The sequence below is a fragment of the Cynocephalus volans genome, chromosome 7 (assembly GCF_027409185.1).
Source record: "Cynocephalus volans isolate mCynVol1 chromosome 7, mCynVol1.pri, whole genome shotgun sequence".
Lineage (NCBI taxonomy): Eukaryota > Metazoa > Chordata > Mammalia > Dermoptera > Cynocephalidae > Cynocephalus > Cynocephalus volans.
The window spans coordinates 2,914,225-2,939,467 of NC_084466.1; the positions used below are offsets into that span (position 1 = coordinate 2,914,225).

The window sequence follows — 25,243 nt, forward strand, 5'->3', positions numbered from 1 at the left end:
GTTACACTATCATGACCCTTCTTGACCTAAAACTTTAATATGAAGAATAACAAATGGAAGAATGAGCTACATGGTAGAAAATGTCCTAATAATTAATGTGGTTCAAATAATGAACCTTAATGTAAAGGCTAATGAATGGAGAAACTACACGGCATAAACTATCCTAATAATCTAATAAGGACATAAGAAAAATCTACAAACTAAAAACGCCTGTGTTATGATTCATTCTTTAAAAGGTTTGGCCCAGTTTTTCAATATTATTTGGTAAAGATGATGAATGTTAAAATAATTCAATACCAATTACCAGTAGAGAGGTTTAAATACTGAAACTTTGGTGCTGATCTATTTTGAAACACTGTAAGTCTCTAACATAACCAAAGAGCTACTGAACTTTCTAAGTGAAAGATAAATGGAATTTCTTAAAAATCAAAGTAATAAGTCAAAAATTATGTTTCAATGCTTTCAACACGAACCTCGCCCTTTTCATCATCATAATCACTTATTTTTGTTGTTCTTTTAAATGAAACATAATAAATACAAGTAAAATTCTCAGAAAAATCACTTATGGACTGGTGGCTCTTGGGGCGTTAGCAGGAAACTCCCCAGGGCCACTCCAAGCAGAGGAAGCTTCCCACCTGCATGTCACTGAACTGTGTGAGCACGCACAATTTAGGGCTGCTTCACAAGAACGATCACCGTGACACAATTCACCACAGATGGAGAGGACCAAATCTTTGCAAAGAAGTACGAAGCAAGTATTCTACACTCGTGGTCCAGATACTGATTGTGCTTAAAGCAAGTGATCCCTGGCTGATGGCTCCAGCACAGACTGCCACTGTCTGGAGCTGGAAGGAGGAGGAGCATGTGAGCCCTTACAGTGTGAGATGGCACAGAATGAGGCTTCATGGGGGGGTTTCCCACAGGGGTGACTTTCGTTTGCTTCTGAAGACGATCCACCCATTCATGCAGATCATGCTGGTTGCTGCACGACACAAATATTCGCTCAATCATGCTCCCTGAAAGAGACAAGAAAAGAATGGGCTGAAGGGAAACACCGGTAAAAAGCACACACAGGGCACACGCACACACCCAGAGCAGAACTCAACAGCGCTTAACCACCACCCTCCGAAATGTGCAAGCAGAAATCTGCACACGAATGGCCAGCTGCCTCCCCCTGCATCGCGGTGACCGATGGCATTCACACAGTTAGTGCCTGTCACCTGATATCTCAAAAGCATTTCTATGATTTTCACTGTCCTCAAGCTTTGTGATTGTCATTCCTGTCGTTGGTAGCTTTCCCTAAAAAAGAACACCCCCCACAAAAAAAATAAAATTAATAATTTTCTAACAAAGAAGATACCATTATTAAAGTAAATATTTAATGATTTTAGGAATGGCAGAGGAATTGTTTTTGCGAATCAAAAAAAATTCTTGTTTGTAGCAGATGCACATATAATATAAAAATCTCTGTCTCAAATAAGAAATCATGATACTATAATCAAGAAATTAAAGTGGTAAAAAGGTACAGAGTACAAAACAAGAACAAAAATTTCATCTGATGAATTACTCTAAACATAAATACCAGGACAATAATATTACACATTGTGATGGAAACACTACAGCACACGACAGCTGTTTCAATTGGCAAGTTCATAAAAAGGAAGCACCTATTTGCCTCATAGAGAAATGCAGAGGAAGCTTCAAGCCTGAAGGCAAAGTAAGGGTGGGAAACTGAGGCAAGAAGAGAGATTGTGTAACAGTTATTTTGTAGTTAACAGAAAATAAGCAGTTGTGCTAAATGCTGCCCACCATGAAGAAAACGGTGGGCAAACCTGTCCTCTGAAAATGGAAGGAATCAGTAACTGTGCAGCAAATGTCAATGGAGAGATACCAGAACAGGGATGCAAACTGGCCATTATATACAAAGCAGAACTAAACACAAAATAACTTGGTCCAGTTCATATAAACCGGGGCACATGGTGGCAAATCCAGTCCTCAGGAAAAGTCCATCAGTGTTTGGGGCCAAGCTGCTTGAGGAATGACTAGTCAGCCAAGGAGCTGGACTCTGTCTCTGCATTTCCAAAAACAATGTTTGTCAACAAGGTGTAGGGAATTCTATCCCCCACTGAAGACATCTGGCAAAGTCGGAACCTGGCAGGTGTCCCTAAAATCCAGCAGGTACAGGCCAGAGAGGCTGCCAACATCCTACAGGACAGCTTCCCTCCCCTCTGGACCAGAGTGAAGATTATCCAGTCCAAAATGTCAGCAGTGCCGAGGTTGAGGAACCCCGTCCTAAAGTATGATAGGTAGAACAGTAGACTGCTTGATACTTCAGTGCCCAACTGTATTTGAAAAATGCTACTACATACTGTACACTCCTTTCCAAGACTCACGATGCACATAAATATTTTAAAAGCTTGGAGAAGTCCTACAGAAAATAAAACTGCGTAACTGTCTAACCTGGCATATCCTAACACCAGCACACAGGACGTTATTATTGTTGTTGGGTTTAACATTTTCTAACATCCCTCAACGCCAGTGTGTTCTAAGAGTAGAGATGTACACTGATGATGCACATACCATGGGTCACTGACTTAGAGAAAGAAACCCCAAGAAACTGGACCCAGAGTGAGAACAGGATCCTGTGAGCAGGATGAGGTCTGCAGTGGCAAGCCACGACAGCATCAGGGCACATCCCATGTGAGCACCAGCCTCACAGGCAGGGACCTAAGCCCACCGCAATTGCAAGCTCTTCTCCCTTAAGAGAGCAGGGACCCATCTCCAGCCAACAAAATAAGATATGGGGGTTATAAAATACAAAGCCAGATAGTGCTGATGGGAATGAACTCAGATTTAGGTTTATCAGGGTCATTTAACAAAAGTGTAGCTGCCAGTTTGGGGGGAACCCATAGTGGGTACTATCTCAGCCACAGACAACCCCTCCTCAGCACTGGCCTCACAAATTAAGACATTACTTTTCTGAGTTTGTCCATATATGGCTATGCGCTGCTGCATCTACAACAGTGGCTAGGCCATAGGCTAACCATGCAGCCTTGGTGTGTAGTGGGCCCTACCATCTAGGCCTGTGCAAGTGCACAACGACGAAATCACCTAACAATGTGTTTCTCAGAACACATCCTCGCCATTAAGCAACACGTGACTGCATAAGCTTCATCAATGGTAAAGTCCTCTTCCGGGGTAACAAAGGCCTCTTTGGGTGGCAGATAAAGGCTTCTGTGCAGGTACAGTCAAGCCGAGTCAACTTTTGACTGAATATTCTCTAACATTCTTATTAGGAAGAACAAAAAGTAACACTCACTCTACAGGAAAGCAGCTCAGAGAGGACAAAGTAGCGTCGGCTGCCGCAGCAGGCTCTCACAACTGACCAGCCCTCAAAACTGATGGGAAGGGCATTAGATTCTGTAACTTCCCAGAAACAAAAATAATGAAACCTGCCAAGAGCATGTACTAGACATACAGGAAAACGGAAGCTACTTACTAACACCACTACAAATTAGTACAGCAATGGAAAAGACCCCCTTGCATTTTCTTCTCAAATCAGCTCTCACATTTTCTCAAAGCAGTGAAATGATTATAAAATAGCAAGGTTAAGTGATCCTACATTACTGCGTCAATCACCTGATGTTTGCCCGGGTACTTGGCTGGACCACTTACAACACCTCATAGCCCACACTACCCCACGGCACCCACAGCCCCTTACTGAGCCCACTTGGCAGAACAGCAAACTACACTGCAGAGGAGCAGAGTGCTTGGCACGAGAAATCCCAACTCAGGGACAGAGACTGATCTGCACCACCATGGTCTGTATCTTGGCAAGGTTGCTCTACAAATTGATACTTCTTTCCTTCTTTTTTGCTTAGAATTAAAATAAGGATATGTTTGCATAGTCACACAGAAACACACCAACAGCTGTGTGTCCATATATGAACATATAACATTATACACATAACACTACGCATAGCACATACCTAGATACATGTAGTATTTAACACGAAAATTCAAAGCCAACCTGAAAATGATTCTCACATCCACAAGAGACAATAAAACGTAAACTTAAAATGTGTATTTTACCTGATAGATAAAACCACTCATCCTAGGACTGGCAGACAACATTAGCAAAATATTTGGGAAGAGTAGAAGGTATCTTTCGTTCTTTTCCTAATATAAAAAACAAACAAATCCAAATAATTTTTTTATCAAACATCTACTTAAAGATGTGAGCACAAATACTTTCAATGTTGTTTTCATCCACCCCATAAACTTTAAATGGTTTACATGAAAGACTTAAAAGTATTGCTTACATATTAAAAATCATTTGCTTTAATAAGGTAAAAAAAGTCAGAGAGACCACAATTAGAAGACAAAAATTCCCAAGAATCTAAAAGGAGACATAGAAACAGAAATGCCACACAGCCCTTTCCAAATGCTGACATTTAAACCACTACCTTAAAAAGGGAAATAAATACTAAGAAGTAGTTTCCTTGAGCATATTCCTCAGAACACTAGACCTATGCAAAGTGCCTTGGGAAAAAAAAGTTTCTATACTTTAAAGAAATCATTGAAAACAACGTATTATATTCCCTCTGGAAGATTCACAACATGCACTGGGAATATTTAGAGCAAAGGCTTTGAGAAGTTCTGTCATACATCTTTTCAACTGATTACAATCTTTTCAGTTATGAGCCATTTCTAAAGGAGCACCCATCAATGCTGCTTAGGTTTACTATCACAAAGAACACACTTTGGGAAATGTTTCCACAGATAATTTTAAATAAAGTTAAAAAGCACATGATTAAGAAACAAATTGCTTCAGGAAAGATCTAGGGTTTTTGATAATGGTAGTAAATAAGAAAAGTCATGATTTCTTATAGTACCCAAACTATAAGACCTTAGTATGTAGAGGGCGTGATATTTTAAAATTTTGTAGGTGGGAAGAAATACACATTGTAAGTATAAGTTTCAGTTTTCTTACTGACTTAAGAGTTTCATGTTTCATTGGCAGGTCTGCTCATGTTAATTATTTCTGGCAAAAGTATAACAAATTTCAAAAAGAGGTACCTACTTAGTGACTCAATGAACATGTAACTTGTGTGAATCGTGAATCACAAACTGTTCAATTTTCACTACGTGGGGATAGAAGGAGAATCTGGTTTGATTGCTCACTCAAAAAGAACCCATTAGAAAACTGTGACCTCCATAAGCAACTACCAATTATTATACATTAATAGAAAAGTATAATGACCCAAACCATCAAAAACAGCAGATTCCTGAGAGTGAGAGCCTCGACAGGAAGCCCTTGGCCAGACAAGCATACATGCAGTCCTGCCTGAACACATGCTTCAGTTCATATAGGCTTTGGCCCAAAGTGATCTTGGCTGGATCTAAACTGGTCAACAAATCCACACACAGCTCTAAGTCACTCTAATATGCCATACGCCTCTATCATATTTGCAAGGATAAAAAGTAGGCCACAAATTTAAATTTTGTTATTACTCAACATCCTTTTAAAATCTTGATCACAAATCTTAAGAGTCGGGCAGACAGCAGGATGGCGCTCTGGACTGCAGTACCTCGCTTCCTGCACACTGAATGAGGACCTGGGACATGTAGATGATGCTGCCCAGGGTCTTAATGTCATCCCCCTCCCAGCTCCGGATGGCTTCTGTCAGGATCTGCAGCTCAAGCTCTTTCCTCTTCCGTACTTCCTGACACTGGGCCTGAGAAACACAGAACAACACTGCTAAAACAGAGAGATTCCCAGAATCTTAGGTTTTGACCACACTGCTTTGTAGCTTACTTCTTAAGACAGACAACTATCAAACTATTTGCTTAATTGTATGGAATTACAAGCATTTGCTTAAAAGTAGGGAAACAAGTCAAGAGAAGCAACACACAAAAATGCTCTGAAATATTAAAACACTATTTTGGAAAAATATAGAAGACTTTTGCCACTTTTAGAAAGAAACGTAGTGTGCACCAAAGAATTTTTTTGTTCTGGTTTTTTAAGTCTGACAACACAGAAGACTGAGAAGAGGGAAAAAGGAAATAAGGCAGATATTTAAAACTGCAGTTGGTAAGACAACATGACAACAGTTAAGAGAACCACCAGTGTTCCGTTTCTCAGTATATCACTAAAGACACTGTAGATGGAGATTACAAAACATTTTAAATAATTTTAAAGCAGCAATAACATCAACTATGTTGTGTCTTTTTAAAATTTAAATAATTATTGTGTCATTCTTCTGGTGTTCATAGTCCATTAATGCAAGAGAATTTACCATCCATGGAATGCCTACTATCTATTTTTGTTTTATCTGAGTAAACATTGAATTCAGTTCTCAAGTAATTTCTTTTTCATCTTTTTCAGTTGATAAAATGCTTTATCACTTACTGAAAGGTTTTTGAAGGCAGTCATAGATTTCTGAATATCTTGTCTATCGGGATGATAATCCTTTGAATAAAAGAAACATAATATTAACGTTCATAATCAAATCCTTCTTAAAAAGGCATACACTATAAACTAGCTTGAACATTTCCAACACTTTTCAACCCTTAACATGCCCTTTCTTCCTCAGCATTGAAGTGTTATTTCTTATTCCTTAAAGGAATCACAGAGCCAATGCACTTAGGGGAAAAGTAAGATGGAACAGAACAGGGAAGAGCAAGCCGGGGCCCATTCTATAACTAAAGTTTTTCTGAAACGCCGCAGCGCCCAATTGTCACAGCGGCCACAGGTTGCTTCTGCACGAGAGCGGGACAGCAGAGGAGCCACAGGAAGACCAAGGGCCTGCCACTCACAGAAAAGGTCCGCAGACACGAGCCAAGAGAAAAGCTTGCACCCAGCTTTGTTCCAGCCTGCAACTTGGTATTTAAAAATAAGATAAACATAGCCATGAATTAAATGGTTCCTTTGCTGTTATTACTCTGTAACTTATTTGCTTACTGTCTGTAGCAGCAGCGGGACAGGGGGAGGAGGAAAGGCACATGCCTTTCTATGGGGCTGGGGTAAGCAGGAAAAAACTTATAACATGGGATTTAAAAATATCAGTTTGAAAATACACAAAGTTGAAAACACTTTAAACTCTTTTTGCTGGTTCTGGCTTGTGAACTAAAACACACATAACAGTCTCTCTGGTGGTGAGGCTGGCCAAGGACAAGGAGCACAGTACCTCCATGTGTCTCTCCAGCTCCTTGAGCAGCGTGGGGTACTTGTCCAGGCGCATGAATGGCTTGCTGAGGCCCGTGGTCAGCACGAGGATCCCTGGGCTGCTGGCTCCTTTCATCTCCATGAACTCCCCCAACTCCTCACTGGGCAGCACGCGATATGGCAGCAAAAAAGAAGACACTGGAATTTAGCAATGGAAGAACTGACGGCAGGAGCCAGGATGTGTGAATACACGGTGTTTCATTCAGTATCTTGAAGGCTACAGCTATTATAACCTGTGCTGGTTGCTTCAAAGCACCAAAGGGGGACCCTCAAAGGTTCCCATTATTGCTCTCGGATGAACAACATGTGTAACAGAACGCGTAGGACTCCCTGTAATGCCATTAAGGAAAAGGCACTTGAGCATGTCGACGCCATGCAGACATGCCCAAACCTAAGCACACGCTCCTATAGCTGGCATGGTTTCTGCTTATCTCAGAACTTCGAGCTGTAAAGAACTACCACCGAGTTGCTCACATACAGGCAGCTTCAAAACTACAGCGCACTGAGTGAGCACACCGATACCCTCACTGCCCTGTGCCCAGCAAATGCCCCCAATGCCCACCTGCGCCAAGCTTCCTACACAAGCAGCTGGAAGCGGCTGTGACCTTGGAGTGTGCACATGCAGCACAACAAACAGGGAAGTGTTGAGGCTTCAGAATCTTAAAAGCATTTTCTTCTCACCGTTTCATTTCACCCTCACAGTGTGTGAAGAAGAAAAATGTCCTAATCTGAAGATAAGGAAACTGAATGTATATTCAGCAATTAAAGAAAGTTAGAGACAAGTTTTAAACCCTTCTCTAGTCTTCCTGATCTTCGCCATCACCTGTACTGTATTTCCTCTAACTTTCCCTACAACAAGGCCTCTAGTCCACACAAGTCATATCTGCACTCAGAGTTCCAACAGTCCTGACATCAAAGTGACACAGGCAGGTGCCAGAGGGGTCAGGCTTGGCCACCACACTTTAGTGACTGCTGACAGTGCCCTCAACGCTGTGCTGTTCCATCCCCCTGCTGCAAAACAGGTAACCTGGAACGCCCTGCCAGGCCCAGTCTGTCCTGCTCACTGCTGGGCGAGCATCACTGCAGGCCCTGGAGCCCTGTGGCCCATGGCTGGGGGAAGAAGGGGCACCAGCTGAGGTTGCCCATGTCCCATGCCAGGAGACCAGGTGACCCCTCAACCACCACATTCTACCCTAGAATGAGTATGAAAATCCTAAAAGAAATACTGAGGGAAAAGCTGGTCCTCAGTTCAGGTCTCACAAGAAGTGCAGGGATCCTCCACTGCCAGGCCTCCCTCACCATCCCACCCACTCACCCCCTTTATACCAGGCCCACCACCCAAGCTTCTGGGAACACCAGACACATTAAGGGCACCTGGAAAAAATACAGCCAATATTAGGCTAAGCCACATGGAACTGCTAGTTCAAAAATGGTGAATACTGACAGTTTCAGATGGTTCAACCTAAAACTGACTTCCAGTGGGGAGGCATGAGAACAAGCTGGTGCTGGCGAATCCCATCTCCATCCCACCCTTATCTGGTTCACATCGACCCTGCTAAGGCATCCCAGGGGAGAAACTACGCCAACTTAGAAATCTGAGGTTTCAAGTCTCAGGCTAAAAGCAAATCAATGAAGCACTAGGAAATTAGCCCTACATTTCTCAAGCATGTAAGACCTCTTTAGAAGACTACTATCTATAAACACCTGGGTGGTCTTATTAAGAAAAGGCGCCAGAGTGCGGGCCTGTGCTGCACAAAACACACAGCCGTAATGTGGTTGACAGTGCCTTCTGTCTATTCACCCATAGAATCAGTCTGTTAAATAAACATATGTACACATTTAGAGATATTATCAAAATCAGAGTGAACTATAAAGATAGGAAGCTTCACATATCCTAGTTATAAAAAAATAACAGGTAGAATAACCATATTCTCAATTCTATATATAAGGCTTCATAATTATTTTATTACTGCAAGACAGCCCCTAATGAAGATGCAATTTTAAAAATTATTAGCATAGAAATTGTCAAACGACTTCCGGGTGTGTTTGTGGGTGTGCACGCATGTGTGTTTGTTTTCACAGATGACTCACTGCTCTACATCTTGTGTCTGTAACTTTGTGATTTCTAAAAGTTGTTTTCTGGGGAAAAGCACAGCACTGGGAGTACTGAAACTGAACACGGTGATATCTTCAGGACCTTGTTGTGGATAACTGCACCGTTCACCCCCAAAGCTGTACTGGTTTGAAAAGTCATGATGAGCACCCTAGTACCTGAGTACACTTTCACGTTTTCACTATCATTTCTAAACACAGAGACACCCTTCTCCCTCCTCGACACTGACCTTCCCACCAGAGATGGGTGGTAATAGGAAGGTTGGGGACAGATTGCCCCCACTGCAGTGCCACCACTTCCCCCTCCCCCACCAGCTGGGGCAACAGCCAGCACTGCAGAGGGCAGAGGCATCAGGACTGTGCTGGTAACACACGCATTGTTGTGTGTGTGCTGCAGGTGAAGACTTGCCATGAGAGCCACTGTACGGGCTGCCACTGCTAGAAGGGCTGAAGATCTCCGTGTGAGTCACAGCCCAGTCCCTAGTGGACAGTGCGACTGGCCCGTCCTAGCCCCTCTGACCACAGGCAACGCTGTTGCTTGCATTCACAACAACCCACTCCTCCTTACTCAGAAATGCTCATCTCCTTCGATTGCTCACTCCACCAATGCCTGAGGCGTGAGCGGAACGCACAGGAGGAATTTACATATGACCAACATTTCTCCAAGTGCTAAGCAATGTACCAGGAACAGTCCCATAAAAACAAACTTCATGACACTCAAAGTATATTTCAACTCCTTTAAATATAATCCATACAGGACCTTTTCTACCAAGATACAAACCAAGCAGAAATCTGCTCAGGTCATTATTGGTATTTTGCAGTTTATTTGAAATTTCCTAACTAGTCTTGGCAGAGAAAAATTAACAAAACTACACAGGCTTTCATCATCACCCCCCATCCTAAAACTAAAAAATTAAGTGAAATTTTTACAAGGAAAAGTAACTTATTTAACATTCATATAACATTCTTAAGATGCCAGAACAGGTACATGCAGTTAAGAAAGGAAACAGAACTTCATAAATCTTCACAGATCATTGTTTTAGTTCCATTTTAGAGTTTTTAGAAAATGTAGTACCATAATAAAACAGAACAGCTAGTTACAGCTATTTTGACAAAACAATGGCTCTTTCAGCTTAATTTCCACCAACGCTAGCAACACTCACAGTGTCTACTCCCCTGCACTCACTGAAACGATGCTATGGGCTGCAAGACATCAACAAAAGGAACAGAGGGGAAAAGAACTACCACATAGCCATGCAAAAAGTAACACACTATTAGAGAAAAATCATTGTTCACAGACTAAATTATGAAACCAACAGTCTATTCAAAATAGCCAGCCACAGACTACGACGTCTGCTGTCCTATGATCACGCAGAGGTACATCTATCTCAGTGGTAACTCCATAGAACTGGTGACCCTGCACATTCACAAGATTTACTCAGAATTTAAACTAAAACAAGACAAGGACTGTGAAGTCATGTAAGTTTTAACTTTCAAAACACTACACTTAAGTCAATCCTTAGAAAGTATACTCAAGCACAGAAAACAGATTATCCACCCATAGGTGTGGCAGCTTAAAGACAGTAGCAAATATAGGAAAGCAGGCAAGGGTCAGAAGCTACAACTCCCAGCACAAACAGCAGGAACACTGAAAGAAGCTCTTGGCTATAAGAATTCACAGTCCCCATTCACCGACATATACTTTGGGAGTGGGCTGTGGTTTGTGGTAGACTGGGTGGGAACCCTCTCGGCTCAGGGACCTCAGGAGGGCACACAAGCATCACGTCCTACTGCCACCAGGCCCTGCTGGCTCTGGGGACTTTCCTCTCTCTGTGGCTGAGACTCTTAGGGCCGAAGGCTACAGAGACTTGCTCTGGGGCTGCTGTCGGAGCACGGCCTGAGCCCACCCACCTCCACACCCTGGGCATGCCACACGGAGGAGGCTCAGGCACTCACCGACTCAAACACTCATCTGTACTCTTTCCTCTGGTTACTCTGAGAAACACTGTGCTTACATTTCGCACACGACACAAACGGTCATCACGGGTAATAGCAGAGAAGAAGATAAGCAGCACAGTCTCATGGGCATCTCCCCTGAAGGTTAGGAAACCTGAACAGTCTTAGTTGCTTTAAATGTCATCTTTAGGATGGGGAAAATATTTTAGTCACACTCTTTCCCCAAAACTGTTTACCCTACTCTCTTTCTATATTCCCATCCCTACAGTGTCAGTCTTCCTCTCCCAAAAAAGGGGAGTGGGAGAAAAAAATGAAAAACCATTTTTACCATTTTACCCTAACATCCCACTTGATTTTTGTTTATCTCCCTGATCACTGCATCAATAATTCCTGAAGAATTTTCAAAGAGACAAATGTAATACATTTCACTTTCATGGAAATTTCACCTAACTCAAAAGTTCCTAGGAAGAGATGGACAGCACGTAACTGCACATGTGCTTCATGCTCGCTAATGTGGCCCACACTCCCAGCGTGGCGAGGAAGAGGAAGGGCAGACAGGAGAGCACTGAAGGCGGCCTCCTCGGGTTTTTCTTTTCTATGACTACTGTGTATTCTCTCATCATACTGCCGAAAGCTGCTGCTTCATTTCAGGATTGGAAATGCTTTAACACAAACGGGAAGTTCAAACATTTTTAATCCTTTAATATTTAAAATATGTCCAGTATAGGAATGCTGGTCAGAACTCACTGCATCCCTGTGGTCTCTGGAGTTCTGGATTCAATAATCACAATCTTTCCCCTGCACAGGTTGCTTAGCAACTGAGGAAGGGAAAGGAACAGAATGCTATGCTTGTGTAAGATAAGGGGAATGATGCCAGCAACCTCAAGGATAAGGCACAGGAGGCTGAGAGGCACCTGGGAATCTTCCACTTCTGCAGCCTCTTCCTTGGAATAGCTCCACTTTTGTCCCTAAGTCCCTTATAAGCTTCAACTCCACCCCTGGGGGTTATGGAGAAAGCAGCTACACAGCATTTGAGTGGACTGATACTCTGCCCAGTCCCCATAAATAACTATCCATCAATAATAATAATAGTAAACTCCTTGCATTATACTGTTAGCTCACAGACAGTCCAGGGTCATTTCATTTTTTTTGTTGTTGTTGTTAAAAACACGACAACAAAACAATGAGCATTTATTGAACATTTATCATGTTCATGCTGATATGACAGTTTATATATGTTTTGCTTAATGCTTATAATAACCCTATGAAAAGACACTTTTCAGAATCAGGAAAGGGAGCTGAAACCACAGAGGTGAGGTAACCTGTCCAAAGCTCCACAGCAGGAGGGCGGCAGTCAGGACTCAAGGCCAAGTCTGCCCTGCTACCACTTCTGCTACAACCTGACAATGCCCACATACTGCTACACTTGAACCTCACTGCGTTTCTAAACAAGTAAGCAACACCTGCTCATCAAAAGTGAGTTTAAAGTTGAAATGTTAAATTGAAGCTAAATATTTAAATTAGAAGCACAATGGCAGTTATCGGGATGTTACTAAGACAATAGGTGTTCCATTTATGGCTTTGAAAAACCTTGAGCTGTTTTCAAAAGAAACCATGATTTTTTTTTTTTCCCTTAAAACATTTATGGAAAAACTGCTTCTCTTAGAAGCAGAAAGCGAGCCTCTGAGTTCTCAAGTTGTGCGTACAGTTACCTAAAACAAAGCCAACCCTCCCTCCTCCACATTCACTGACTGCTGAGACTCCCCCAGGTACCGGAGACAGCTAAGCAACTCCCTCCGTCTCTTAGGAAACACACATCGCCTTGCCTTATAAAACTAGCAAAAAACTTGTACATTCTGTTCCACTTGTTTTAATTTGCTTCAGGTTGAAAAGCTAAAGTTAATGTCTCCAATTTAACATTCTGCCTATAAAATCTAGTCCTAATTTGAAATGAGACTCTTTCTCTTACAGCCTATCTAATTGTCTCATGAACTTCCCGTTTTATGAACTGAGAGAAATATGATTCTAGTAGCCTTGATGCATCCTTTGCTACATTCCAGAGTACTTACCAGTCCTTTCCACCTGTTTTCCAAAGGGCTCTTAGGCTGGAGGGAAGACTTCAATACAGATCCTTCTCTTTTACAAAAACACCACCACTTCAAAGACTCTTTACCAGCATTTCTCAAAGACTAAGTCTGATGGGTAATTAAAGTTATCATCATTTCATAATCAAGTGAATATTAACATTGTTTTTCACGTACTATTCAAAGACCACAGAACTGTCCCCCTTCCCTGCATCCAGATGGCAGAGTGAGCAAACCTGTGTTCTGTGAGGACGTTCACTGCAGATGGGTGATTGGCACAATATGCAAGGTACAAGGTTTTCATCTGTGGCATTAGATTCAAAAAGCAGCCTCCAACTCTCTGCTGAGCTTCAGGCAACCTGGAGACACACAACACACAGGGAGATAATCATTAGTTTCACACACAGAAGGAAAGCTGGGAGTGACAGACTCTGAGCAAGCAGACCTCCCTCTGCACCCATCTGTGAAGACAAGATGCACAAATCCAAGCATATATCTGCTCGCATCATGAGTCCAGCAGAGACAAGGGGCCACTGGGAAGCAGCTCTGCTGCACAGTTCTCTCTGCAGCATCTGGCTGCCAGGAATTGGACACAGCACAGCCACAGACCCACATGTCCAAGTTGTTAGGGCGGTGAGAAAAACAGATGCCATGAAGACAAATTTTACATAAAATAAGAAGAATAATCAAATGCAGTTATTTGGTTGGGTAAGGTTTTCTATTAAAGTAGCATAAAGACTGGCACAAGAAAACACACAAAAGCCACCTTTCAGTTCAGGTTTAAGACTGGAGCTGAGCGTGTCTACAAGACACCTCTTGTGGAGTATACTAACATTTATAAAGCAATTGTATTTCACAGAGCCTAGTTTCCAAAGCCCTGTAGTTTCAGGTTTAACCTAGCTTTTTGAAATTACCTCTAGAAATGTTAAGCTTGCAAAAGACAGGAAACTTTCCCCAGGTTAAAGTCTCTGCTGTGGATATAGAATTGTTAACACAGCAAAGTTGCTGGTTGTCAAGGACAGACATCCTTGGAGCAGGTTAACCTACTGATTGATATGTTAAGAAAGTTGCTTTATTGTTATGTAAAAATACTGAGGAAACTGCTGTAAGAAAACACAGTATTTGCTAAGAACAAGTTTTTGTTGGTGGATCTACTTAACCTTTTGCAAATTGCATTATGGAATGTCACTTTGTTATTTCACTGATGTTACCAGCCTCTATTGTTAAACTACACTTAGCCATAACTCCATCTATGTTCCTTTTCTGTAACTTTCTGGTTTGGAGAATAAATACTGAGACTGAACCCCAGTTCAGGATTAATTTTCCGAAGGAGGAATGCCTCTCTCTTGAGGGTTCCTGGAAATTAATCCCTCCAGGGTGTCTCACTGCTCAGAAGAAATGGGCTTTGAGTAATCCTTTTTGCATCTCCGCTACCCCGTGTGATGCAAAGCAACAGCCTCTCCCTCCCAAATCCATACTATGCCAGTGACAGTAACTGTAAAAGGCATCAACTCACAAGAACAAGAAGAACAGATAAAGAGGCAACCAGAAGCAGTGCTGGTAGCTGGATGGCAGACTCCACAGCCAAACCCTCTGCAGGCCCGAGCCCCGGGAGTCAGGAGCTCGGGGCCAGGGCACAGCAGGAGAATGTCTGCGTACGAGGGAAAGTATGCATCTCTGCAGACCTCCAGGTATCTGGGGTGGGGACACCAGCAATAACCTGGGGCAGAGACACTGGTGCTGCAAGCCTGGGAAGACGCCTGCCCATCTCCATTGCACTCCAGCTCATCTTTGCCCCAGAATCCTAGAACATGACAGGAAGGATGACATCCTTCTCCTTAGGGAATCTGACCCAGAAAATGTGACCAAGAAACATTAAAAACAAAACAAGAGTCAATACATCTCAACCCATGGTCAGAACTTCTACAGTGTTGTTAGTGTGCCAATCTTAATTACAAGAAAGCATGGAAGGATCAACAAACAGTTTTGCAAAGAAAAAAAGGAAAAATTTAACAAAACACGAGAGGCCTTAAAGGGAGAAAAGGCAAAACTCTTCCAGGTAACTATTATTACTAGATCCAGGTACACGTGGGGATCTGCCCTGCCTGCTTTCTCTGCCATTCTTCTTTTCCCGCCAATTCAGCAGCCACCAGCCACATGGGACTGTGTGAATTAAAGTTAATAAAAATTAAAAGAAATGAAAAGTGCAGTTCCGCAGTTCTATCAGCCTTGTTTCAAGGGCTCCACAGCCCCATGTGACCTGCGGCTGCTGTGTTAGGATAGCACAGACACAGAACGTTTCCATCAACACCAAAAATTCTACTGAACAGAACCGGTCCAACTCACCCAAACCATGCTTCCAAATGCTAAACATGCCATGCATTTCTTATGTTTTCACTGTGTAGCTGATTTGCACTTAACTGAAGTCAAAGTAAGCTAGTGTTTTCACCCGCTAATGGAATCATTCCCAAATGTGAGCTGCTAAGTGGGGTTTTAGTAGCCTTCAAGGCTTAGCCACAGATCTGTCTATCTGCAGGATAAGGATAAACAGTCACTGACTCAACTAAGTAATTTCAACTATTTATTCAGCACCATTACAGGGCACTGGGAACAGATTAATTAAACAGAGTAAGAAACAGCCTCTACCTTAAATGTGACTGCAATCTTTTGAGGAATACAAAACAAGCAGAAAAGTGAACTGAACTTGGAACAGGATATGATGTCTCAACAACTGGAGCTGTGAATGGCTGCCAGCCCACAAAGCAGCAAGGATGTGCCTCCCAGGGTGTCCTGTCAGAAGAGCCCAGCGCCCTCTGTAACCCAGGAGGCCCTAATGACCAAACACAGCAAGAACACTGTGGAGGAGTGTACTAGCATTTATAAAGCAAATGTATTTCACAGGGCCTAGTTTCCAAAGTCCTGTAGTTTTAGGTATAACCTAACTTTTTAAAATTACATATAGAAATGTTAAGCTTTCAAATGGCAGGAAACTTTTCCCCAGACTAAAGTCTCTGTTGCAGATAAAGAATTGTAACACAGCAAAATTGCTGGCTCAAGGATGGATGCCCTTGGACCAGGTTAACCTAAAGTTACTTTATGAGGAAACTGCTGTAGGAAAAGACAGTATTTGCTAAGAACAAGCTTTTGTTGGTGGGTCGACTTAACCTTTTGCAAATTACATTATGGAATGTCACTTTGTTATTTCACTGCTTAGCCATAACTCCACCTCTGTTCCTTTTCTGTAACTTTCTGGCCTGGAAGATAAATACTGAGACAGAAACCCAGTCCCGTGTTAATTTCCCGAGGAGCAATGCCTCTCTCTTAAGGGTTCTAGGAAATTAACCCCTTTGGGGTCTCTCACTGCTCAGAAGAAATGGGCTTTGAGTAATCCTTTGCGTCTCTGTCACCCAGGGGAAGAGAGGTGACAAAGAGAGTGCAACTAAGCATATCCATGGAGGACAAACTAGCACCTTCTTTCTGTGAGGAGCCAGACACTGAAGGCACCTGTGTTTTGAGAATATTACACACTTACAGGTGAGCCGGTGATTCATACTCAGAGACACAGTGAAATATTCGGAATGAGAGAGAACCCCAAGTGCCTCGCTCAATGAGGATAACTGCATCATTACAGGATGCAAAGGGCTTTGAACAAGAAAAGAACATTGCCAGAGACAGGCACCATCTAAACTGGGTTCAAGTGTGATGATGCACGAGCACCACTCAGTGCTGGACCACACCCCATGTTAGGACTTCATCTCCCACGTGGTCCAATGCTACAGCCCTGACCTATTCAAAGGAGAATATACCTAAAATCTAGATCAATGGAGTTTCGCTTCCTGTATTTCATCAATTGATGAAAATCCCGTCATATTTTAGTGTTGTGTATAAACAAATGACTTCATTACACAAATCACACGAGCTTTTTCTCTCTTTCAACCCACTGAGCTTAGCCCCTGGAGTTTCACTGCCTCTCTCAGCTCCAAACCAATTCTCCATCTCACTATCACTGCCACCACCAAAGGGTTTCACAGTTCACAAAGCCCTGGTCATCTCTGACTCACTGATGGCACCAGCAGATGAAGCTCTGAAAGGTCAAGTGAGTGCTAAGACTCAAGACCAGGTAACACACCAACACCTCCCACACGTGACACCATCTACACAGCTGAATTCAGTTACAGAAATCACCAATGCAGAACATGACTTAAGAATGAAAAGAGCTCTCTGTTGAGCTGCCCCAGGTTGTTGTCAGAATGTGATAATATGCAGGTAGGATGCCCGACACATCGCTGACGCCAGATGCAAAGGAAGGGTGCTCATGGGCTGTTTGCACCTGCAGCCTCCTGGCAGAGCCAATGCCCATATCTAGTAGCAAGTTTGGAGTGATCAATGAATGGTGTGACAACAACTGCAGTCATGCATACTGTCTCTTTGCAAAAGGTGAAAGGGGATAGCCAAGGTGTCATCCCAGAATGAAAATGACTAGGTCCCATCAAAAACATTTGCAAAATCAGACAACTGCTTAACAATTTTCCCTGTACCACATTCATATTGGTATCACTAACCAGGATAGAGAGAACGTTCCCAGTTCAATGACTACTGATTTCAGAGGGAGACCAAGATCAACGTCAAGACATTTAACATGCTGGGTGAACCTCAGTGTATGTCCCCCTCCTCAATGAACTCAGCACCATCTGTCCAGGATCAACAGGCAGCTTTCAGAAGGGAGACTCTGCAGGTGACCTCATGTTCCCACTCAGGGTGGGGCTATGGCCACAAGGCCCTGATGGTGACATGGCATCTGGCAGTCTTCTGTCAAGTCCTCTCTTGCCGGTTTCCAAACCAAGAATGTGAGCAGCTCTTCCAAGGATCCCAGCACCCCAGGGAAGAGCACCAGGAGGATCCACACTAGGACTCTGCCCACTGGTGTCCTGGGCTGACCCTTAAGTCCCAGTCACCACTGTCTCTAGGACACAGCGGGCAGAGCCCACCTGCACAGGTCGTTGATCACCCATCACTTTCTAGATTTCTTAGACATTCTAGATCGGGAAATGTGCTTTGAAATCATGTGTCTATGAAACCAGCAGTCTGAACAAGTAAGGATGGTATGGCCAACAGCTAGCTGTTAAGGGACCTCACCCAAGTGAAAGAGCATGGCAGCCCAGGGCCAGGCTCAGTGGTGATGTTATAAATCTACCATCCAGACCCTGCAGCCACGCCTTCCACTGACCCAGCGAGGCAGAACCCCACGACCTTGAGTCACCACTGTCTGTACCTCCTAAGCACCCACCTTCTACAAGCGTGCACAATCATCTCCAAATTAGTGACAAGTCCTATTCTTTGTTGCTTAATAAGGATGTACACAGACCAGAAGCATGCTCCATGTCTAAGCCAGTCTGATTCTACTCCAAAGTTAAATATTATTTCTAGATCACCCGTGCTTAAATTATTTGGATATTTCAAAAAGATGGTTTCCAAATAAAATAAATTACATCCTCTAGTTTTACATTTAAATTTTGATGATAATCTAAAACAAATGCTGTTGTGAAAATGTTACAGTAATGGTCCAATTAGTGTTTACAAAGATGCATTTACTTATATCTTAAAATAAGCTTTATAATTGTTTTTTGAACCAAATCAATACACAATGTATACTAACTAATATAACGGTTACATAAAATACTTATATACTACATTATTTTCTTTGACAAAGTGAAGTCCTCTCATATATAAGGCAACAAATGGGAACTCAGTCTATGGTTGTCATAATATGTTAAAAAGGAGTTTGTCACTGAAATAAAATCTGAATGTAAGTGTAAACAAAATGCAGGGACAAGGAGAAGGCTGTGGTGAGAACTGCATGTTCCCGGGGACTGGAAGAGTAAGCAGGGTTCAGGGAGAGGAGAAGCAGGACTGAGTCAGAGGAGAGCTGGGTGGGAAAGCACCCTGCCCAGCCCACCAGGAGCAGCAAGGCAGGCTGCTGCCCAGGCAGCAGAGGCTAGAAGGGAAGGCCGGCAGCTATTCTGTGGAGGGACTTCCATGGATCACAACAACTTTGGAACTGATCTAAATCAGCTTTCTTCAAGAAGTAAAAATCCCCAAGATTTTGACAGGTCCTGCTCAAACACCTGCAAGGCCAGTCGGCAGAGCAACACTGTGAGCAGGTACGTGAACGAAGGTATCTGAGTCACGTGTGGACTCAGTCCGAGGGTTTCAGAAAGAGTGCCTGTGCTGCAGAGAAGATGGATGGGAGGGGAGGACCCAGGAGACCTGAGCCACAGCCGGGCCATGGAGAGAACCCAGGAGTGGGCATCCAGGGGCAGGTCAGAGGCAGGACTGTACACCCAGCCACTGACTCAAGGTGGGAACAGCAGAAGAGCTAAACACACTCTGGGGTTTCCAGGAAGAGTCGACAGGTGGAGTGGTAAGGACCAACAACAGGAGAGTGGAGTGACCTGGGGGGCTGAGAGCACATGTGGCAGGCAGGGAAGAGAGGACGAGTTGGTTCCTGACCCGTCGACTGAATCTCTACACAGACAGGCACGAAAATGTTGTCAGAAACACAAGCAGAGCAATCACAAGAGAAATCAGATCTGGAAAGGCAGATTTGAGAGGACCCAGCAGCTGGCCTTGACAACTTAAACACCAGAGTTGGCAAAAATTACACCACACAAAGAGAGGGGACCCAGGACAGAATCATGAAGGTCAGCAGCAGGGGACCTTCCAGAGGTAACTAGATCAGAAACACAAGCCAGGTGGCTAAAAACACAAGAGTGCCTGCAATTCTAACCACCAAATTACCACTTCTAAGCTTCCTTAATCATCCACGACACTTCTTTCCCGATCACATTCCAAGTGAAAGTCTCCGGCCTTTCTCAATTTGTGACATAGCTACAGCCTCCTTCCAAGTTACTGACTAATGTCTGATGAGGGTAAGAATAAAAATACATTTTGCTGTTTTCCAGCATTTCAAATATATGCGATGATGGTTTAACTAACTGGTGGCAGTCTCCCCTGCAGCTGTTTTAGAAGAACAATGATTAAAACATCCACATTAAAATATAAAACCCAGAACAATGGACTGAACATCACACCAATTCAATAGATCATTCATTAAATTCATGAAATCATTCTCTACTGCCAACCCAGTCCCAGACATCTCCAGTGAGGCAAAGAGAAAGGAGGACTGAAAAGCAGCGCAGCCTCTCCACCACCTTCCACAGACGTGCCCTCAGACAGAGACAGCGGGGCACAGTAAAGCTAGGTGAGGACGAAGCCTGAGAAATGGGAGCATGAGAAAAAAGCTGCCCCCGAGGCCCTCCAAAGCCAGCATGAGTCTCATTTATGACTGAAGTTACCCACGGCTTCTGGGAGAAGCTGGAAAAACGCACGTGCACATGGGAAATAAACTCCCAGCCGCAGCCTCTACCACGGCCCGGCCGGCGTCTACAGACTGTCCGTGGGCCCCAGGCGCTTCCACTCCACCCTAGAGAAGCCCCGTGGAGGAGGCATTACCACTCTGCTCCACAGATGAGCAGCTGGGACACAAGGAGGCAAGGGGTCATGCAGGACACACAAGGATCTCAAACCTGAACCCATAACCTCACCCGAAATCCTTTCCTCAACCTTGCCTTCATCTGTTCATGGCACTAATATCCTCCCAATCAACTTGACTCAAAATCACAATCTTAACTATCACCAGAATAGAAGCTGGAAAATCATAAATATAGCAGTTTCAACACTTTTATAAAAAACAATTCAAACAACAAACATGCTCAGAATTTAGGGGGAGAAGTGGGGAGGAGGGAGGAGAGGTAGGAGGGAGGAAGGAGGAGGGAAGGAGGAGGGAAGGAGGAGGGAAGGAGGAGGGGAGGAGGAGGGGAGGAGGAGGGGAGGAGGAGGGGAGGAGGAGGGGAGGAGGAGAGACAGACGGAAAAGGAAAGAACCCAGAAAACACAACAGTGGCTGAGAAACGTGGTGTGAAAGGGCCCCCGCCCATTTGACAGCGGCCTGTCTGAGAGATGCCGCCAGCCCTGGCATTTCCACCATCTGCTGTCAACACTCTGGCACCTACTCATAACAAAGAGCTAGAGAGTTATTGGGTATTTTAGTTTTATTTATTTCTTTTTTTTAGGGGGGAGTGTTAGAAGAGCATCGAGTCACTACCAAAAAGTAAAAATAAAATTTGGTACAATAACAAGGTCATTCTGAAAGAGAACTTTTGAGGTTCTATCTTCAACAGAATTTAACCTGCTTTTCATCATATAATACAAGTCAATTTCCAAATTACAAATGGGTTTTACTTGAAAAACTTGTTTTGAAGACATGGCTGGAATTCATTTTCCCACAGAGGCAATTTTATTAGCCACACTTCTACACTCCCAGGCCAGCCCAAAATCATAACATAACAGGATTTGTAGTAAATCACATATTATTGGGAACTCTCCATCACTTAAAATGTTAAAGGAAAACTGCATTTCAAACGCTCTGAGAGCACACTTACCGTCCAGTCTCTCCTTACATGATTAAAATTCATTTTCCCATAAAAGCCATCCTAAAACCACCCCAGCCCCAAGTGAGGTGGGGCCCTGTTCCCAGCCAGGGGTGGAAGCAGCCAGGCCCCTGGGCAGAGCCCTCTGGCAAATATGCTGCTAATGGAAAGGAGTAAAGCTGTAAAACAGACTCTTGACAGGGAAGATGGATTCTCAGAATCGTTTGTGTCTCACACTACACTGAACAGAGTCCACCTGGCTCCAAATCTGATCCCACCAGTACTAGTTGTATGACCCTGGACAAGTCATTTAAATTAACCTCTTGATGTCCTTTCTTATCTTTAAAAACCTACCTCATGGGGTCATTTAAACAACTGAATGAATTAATACATGTAAAGAACTGAGAACAGTGCCTGGAACATATTAAGAATTTGTTAAGTGGTAGGTCTGTAAAAGGAAATTCACCTTATACAGTTATCTATCCTAAGACTTACAAAAGCAAGATTAAATGTGTCTAAAAATTAAGTAAGGGCTAAAAATGGTACAGTCACAAAACAGACAAATGAGCTGCTATTAAACTCAATAGGCCTTTGGGGAAAAGAAAAAAAAAAACCCTCTTGACAACACTGAAGTGGTGAGTACACCCCTGCAGCTCCCTCCCAGAGTGCCCTCTGCACATCTGCAACTGCTTCACCTGCAACCAGATCAACGTCTCCCATACTGGGTGTCCACAAAGGAGAGGTCCTGCCTGCAAGTCACGCCTGTCCCGCACTGAGGCTCAATCCGTTACCTCACTGCCCAAATGAAGCAGGCAGATTCTAAATCCTGGCCCCAATGTTACATGAGTTCTCCCACAAACCAAAGTTTAAACAAGCGAAGGGCAATATAAACAATATTTATCTCTGGATGGAAAGATTATTGGTGATTTTAATTTTCAGTTTGTCCTATTCTGTAGTTTCTGGATATTTTATGAGTCTGTAACTCTTTTATAACCAGAAAAAAATACGAATGCCATTTTAAAAAGTGTTCCCTGCCGACTGCCTTCCAGGCCTTTCCCCCAGCAGCGAGCAGGACGTCCACTGGTGCTGCTACCAGGCAGGAGGGTGAGGCCAGGAGGCCCCGCCAGTTCAGAAGGAGCAAGCACATCACAACCACAGGGGCCTCTCCTCAGGAAAAATCGTAGGAGCTGCAGAAGAGCTCCAGGCACAGGGCAGTTCTTGGGAGAAAAGCAAACAAAAATGGGAGAACGAGTGAGCACATGGGTAGGTGGCTGCAAGAGGCTGACCTCACCCACGCAAGAGTGGTCGGGAAGGAGGCAGCAACCATGGCCTGCAGTGGATTCCCAGAGGCACAAACCAGAAATCCCAAGAGAACAAGAGACTGTCCAAGTAACTTTCACAAAGAACTGAAGTCAAGTTCACTAACACCTTCACAAAAGCACTACCAAAGGGTCATTAGTGTGTGGCTTTTAAGCAGCAGATATTTATTAAACAGAAAAGAATCCCAACAAAATCAAACTGCCTCCTCTCTAGTCTCTCTGCATCCTCTAGCCCTGACCCCAGATAACTGCACAGAGCAGACAGCTCATTTTCACAAAGGAATGCTGACCATGACCCTGCCAACCTTAAAGCCAATGAATGAATGGCTTCTAACTACTCTTTAAGAGTCATCTAAACTCTGGTACAAGGCCTCAGAGGACATGCTCCAGCCTTGGTCCTGGCTCACGAGCTTCAGCCATGCCAAGGCCCCCCTGGGGTGCTCTCCTCCTCCAATGTGACCTACAATCCATTTGGTCTGTCTAGTTCCTGGCAGAGAGCACCTAGAACCCTTGGGATCTCCTGAGAGACAGGGGTGCTTTTTGTTACCCATAGTGAACCCCTTTCAACCATACCTGAGCTGAAGCTACGGAGGTGACTCTTGCTGGGTCCCTGGATAGCATTCAGGATGGGGGCTGGATGCCAAAAAGGTCAGAGGGCTGGAACTTTCAGCCCCATCCCCCAACCTACAGGGAGGTACAGGGAGGGGCAGGGGCTGGAGACGGAGCTAGCCACCAGTAGCCAGTGATGTAATCCAGCATGACTATGTAACGGAACCTCTCCAACTCTAACAATGGGGCGTGGAGGGCTCCGGGTTGGTGAGTGTGTGGAGGTGCTGGAAGGGTGGCATGCAGGAGAGGCAGGGAAGCTCCACACCCCTCCCCAGACCTCACCCTATGCATGTCTGCCATCTGGCTGTTCTGAGTTGTACCCTTAATAATAAACTGGTACTGGGAAGTAGAGTGCTCTCCTGAGTTCTGTGAGTCGTTCTAGCAAACGTCAAACCTGAAGGGGAACATCCAGTCTGCAGGAAGCCGGAGTCTGGATAGCTTGGACACCCTATGTGCAGCTAGGATCAGAAGTGGGGTCAGTCTTGTGGGACTGAGCCCTAAACCTAAACTCTGGATAGCCAGCATCAGAAAAGTATTGTACTGACTTGCTAGCAGTACATTGGCTGGTGCCGGAGGATTGCAGTAGAGGCTGGTGTGAGAAAGAAACCTCTCTCCTCCCTGTTATCTGTCTGATTAACTCCTGTGTTCCGTTATCTTCCCCCAAAATTTGTTTTCGGCAGTCTGTATGATTTCCTCCACAGCATTTCCACAACTGTAGTTCTGTGATTATTTATACAATTTTCAATTATCTGTCTCCCTCCCTAGACTATAAGCTCCATTAGGAGAGAGAACATTTCTGTCTCTTAACATCTGTCTCATCAGCACCTAGAAGGCTTCTGGCATGTAGCAGCACTGTGTGAACAAACACTACACAGCTAAGAGAAGCAAGAACTGTGATTTGAAAAACAGGAAAAGGAGATGGGTTCTTCAAATATGAGAGGCTCCACTTCTGGCTATAGCCAACTTACTCATCAAGCCGACGCTCCTGCAGATACCACAGAAACTTTGAACAAAATATAAAAAATGTAGACCTGGTAGCACTAAAAAGCAGGAATATTCTGGAAAAAGAAATAAGCACAGGGCAAGTCTCCTGTCCTCCCAGCTTTTTGGCTGATGCAGCCAAGTCTGTGTCAGGCAAACAGCTAAAACTCCAACAAAACCACAGGATTGGGTTCAACCAGAACCCAGGAAATAAGAGAGTTAGGGAGCAAGGCTGAATTTTGTCTCTATTTCTACCCAAATCTCTGGCTGACTGCTGGGTAGCACTTGCATAGGGCCAACTTCAAGCATCTGCCCAAGGGACAGAGCTTGCAATCTGAGTCTGACCAAGTTAACCGCCTGTTAAACAGACAAAATTTAACAAAACAAAGTTAAAACAAAGTTAAAAAAAACAACAACAAAGAAACCTAACATAATTGAGAGCATCCACAATTCATAATGCACAACA

At 43.8% G+C, this 25,243-nt stretch overlaps 1 protein-coding gene across 7 annotated transcripts in view; it reads right to left on the bottom strand.

The window, feature by feature from the left end:
* The window catches only part of ARHGEF7 (Rho guanine nucleotide exchange factor 7), a 158,913-nt gene that overhangs the window by 20,802 nt on the left and 112,868 nt on the right, over nt 1-25,243 (bottom strand). For all 7 annotated transcript variants that reach the window (XM_063103169.1, XM_063103168.1, XM_063103174.1 and 4 more), the window contains 7 exons: nt 13,617-13,739; nt 7,191-7,329; nt 6,413-6,472; nt 5,592-5,738; nt 4,093-4,179; nt 1,221-1,299; nt 877-1,016 (listed from right to left, as the gene is read on the bottom strand). In XM_063103169.1, the coding sequence (XP_062959239.1) occupies nt 877-1,016; nt 1,221-1,299; nt 4,093-4,179; nt 5,592-5,738; nt 6,413-6,472; nt 7,191-7,329; nt 13,617-13,739 (775 nt within the window). The remainder of the gene's footprint in view (nt 1-876; nt 1,017-1,220; nt 1,300-4,092; nt 4,180-5,591; nt 5,739-6,412; nt 6,473-7,190; nt 7,330-13,616; nt 13,740-25,243) is intronic.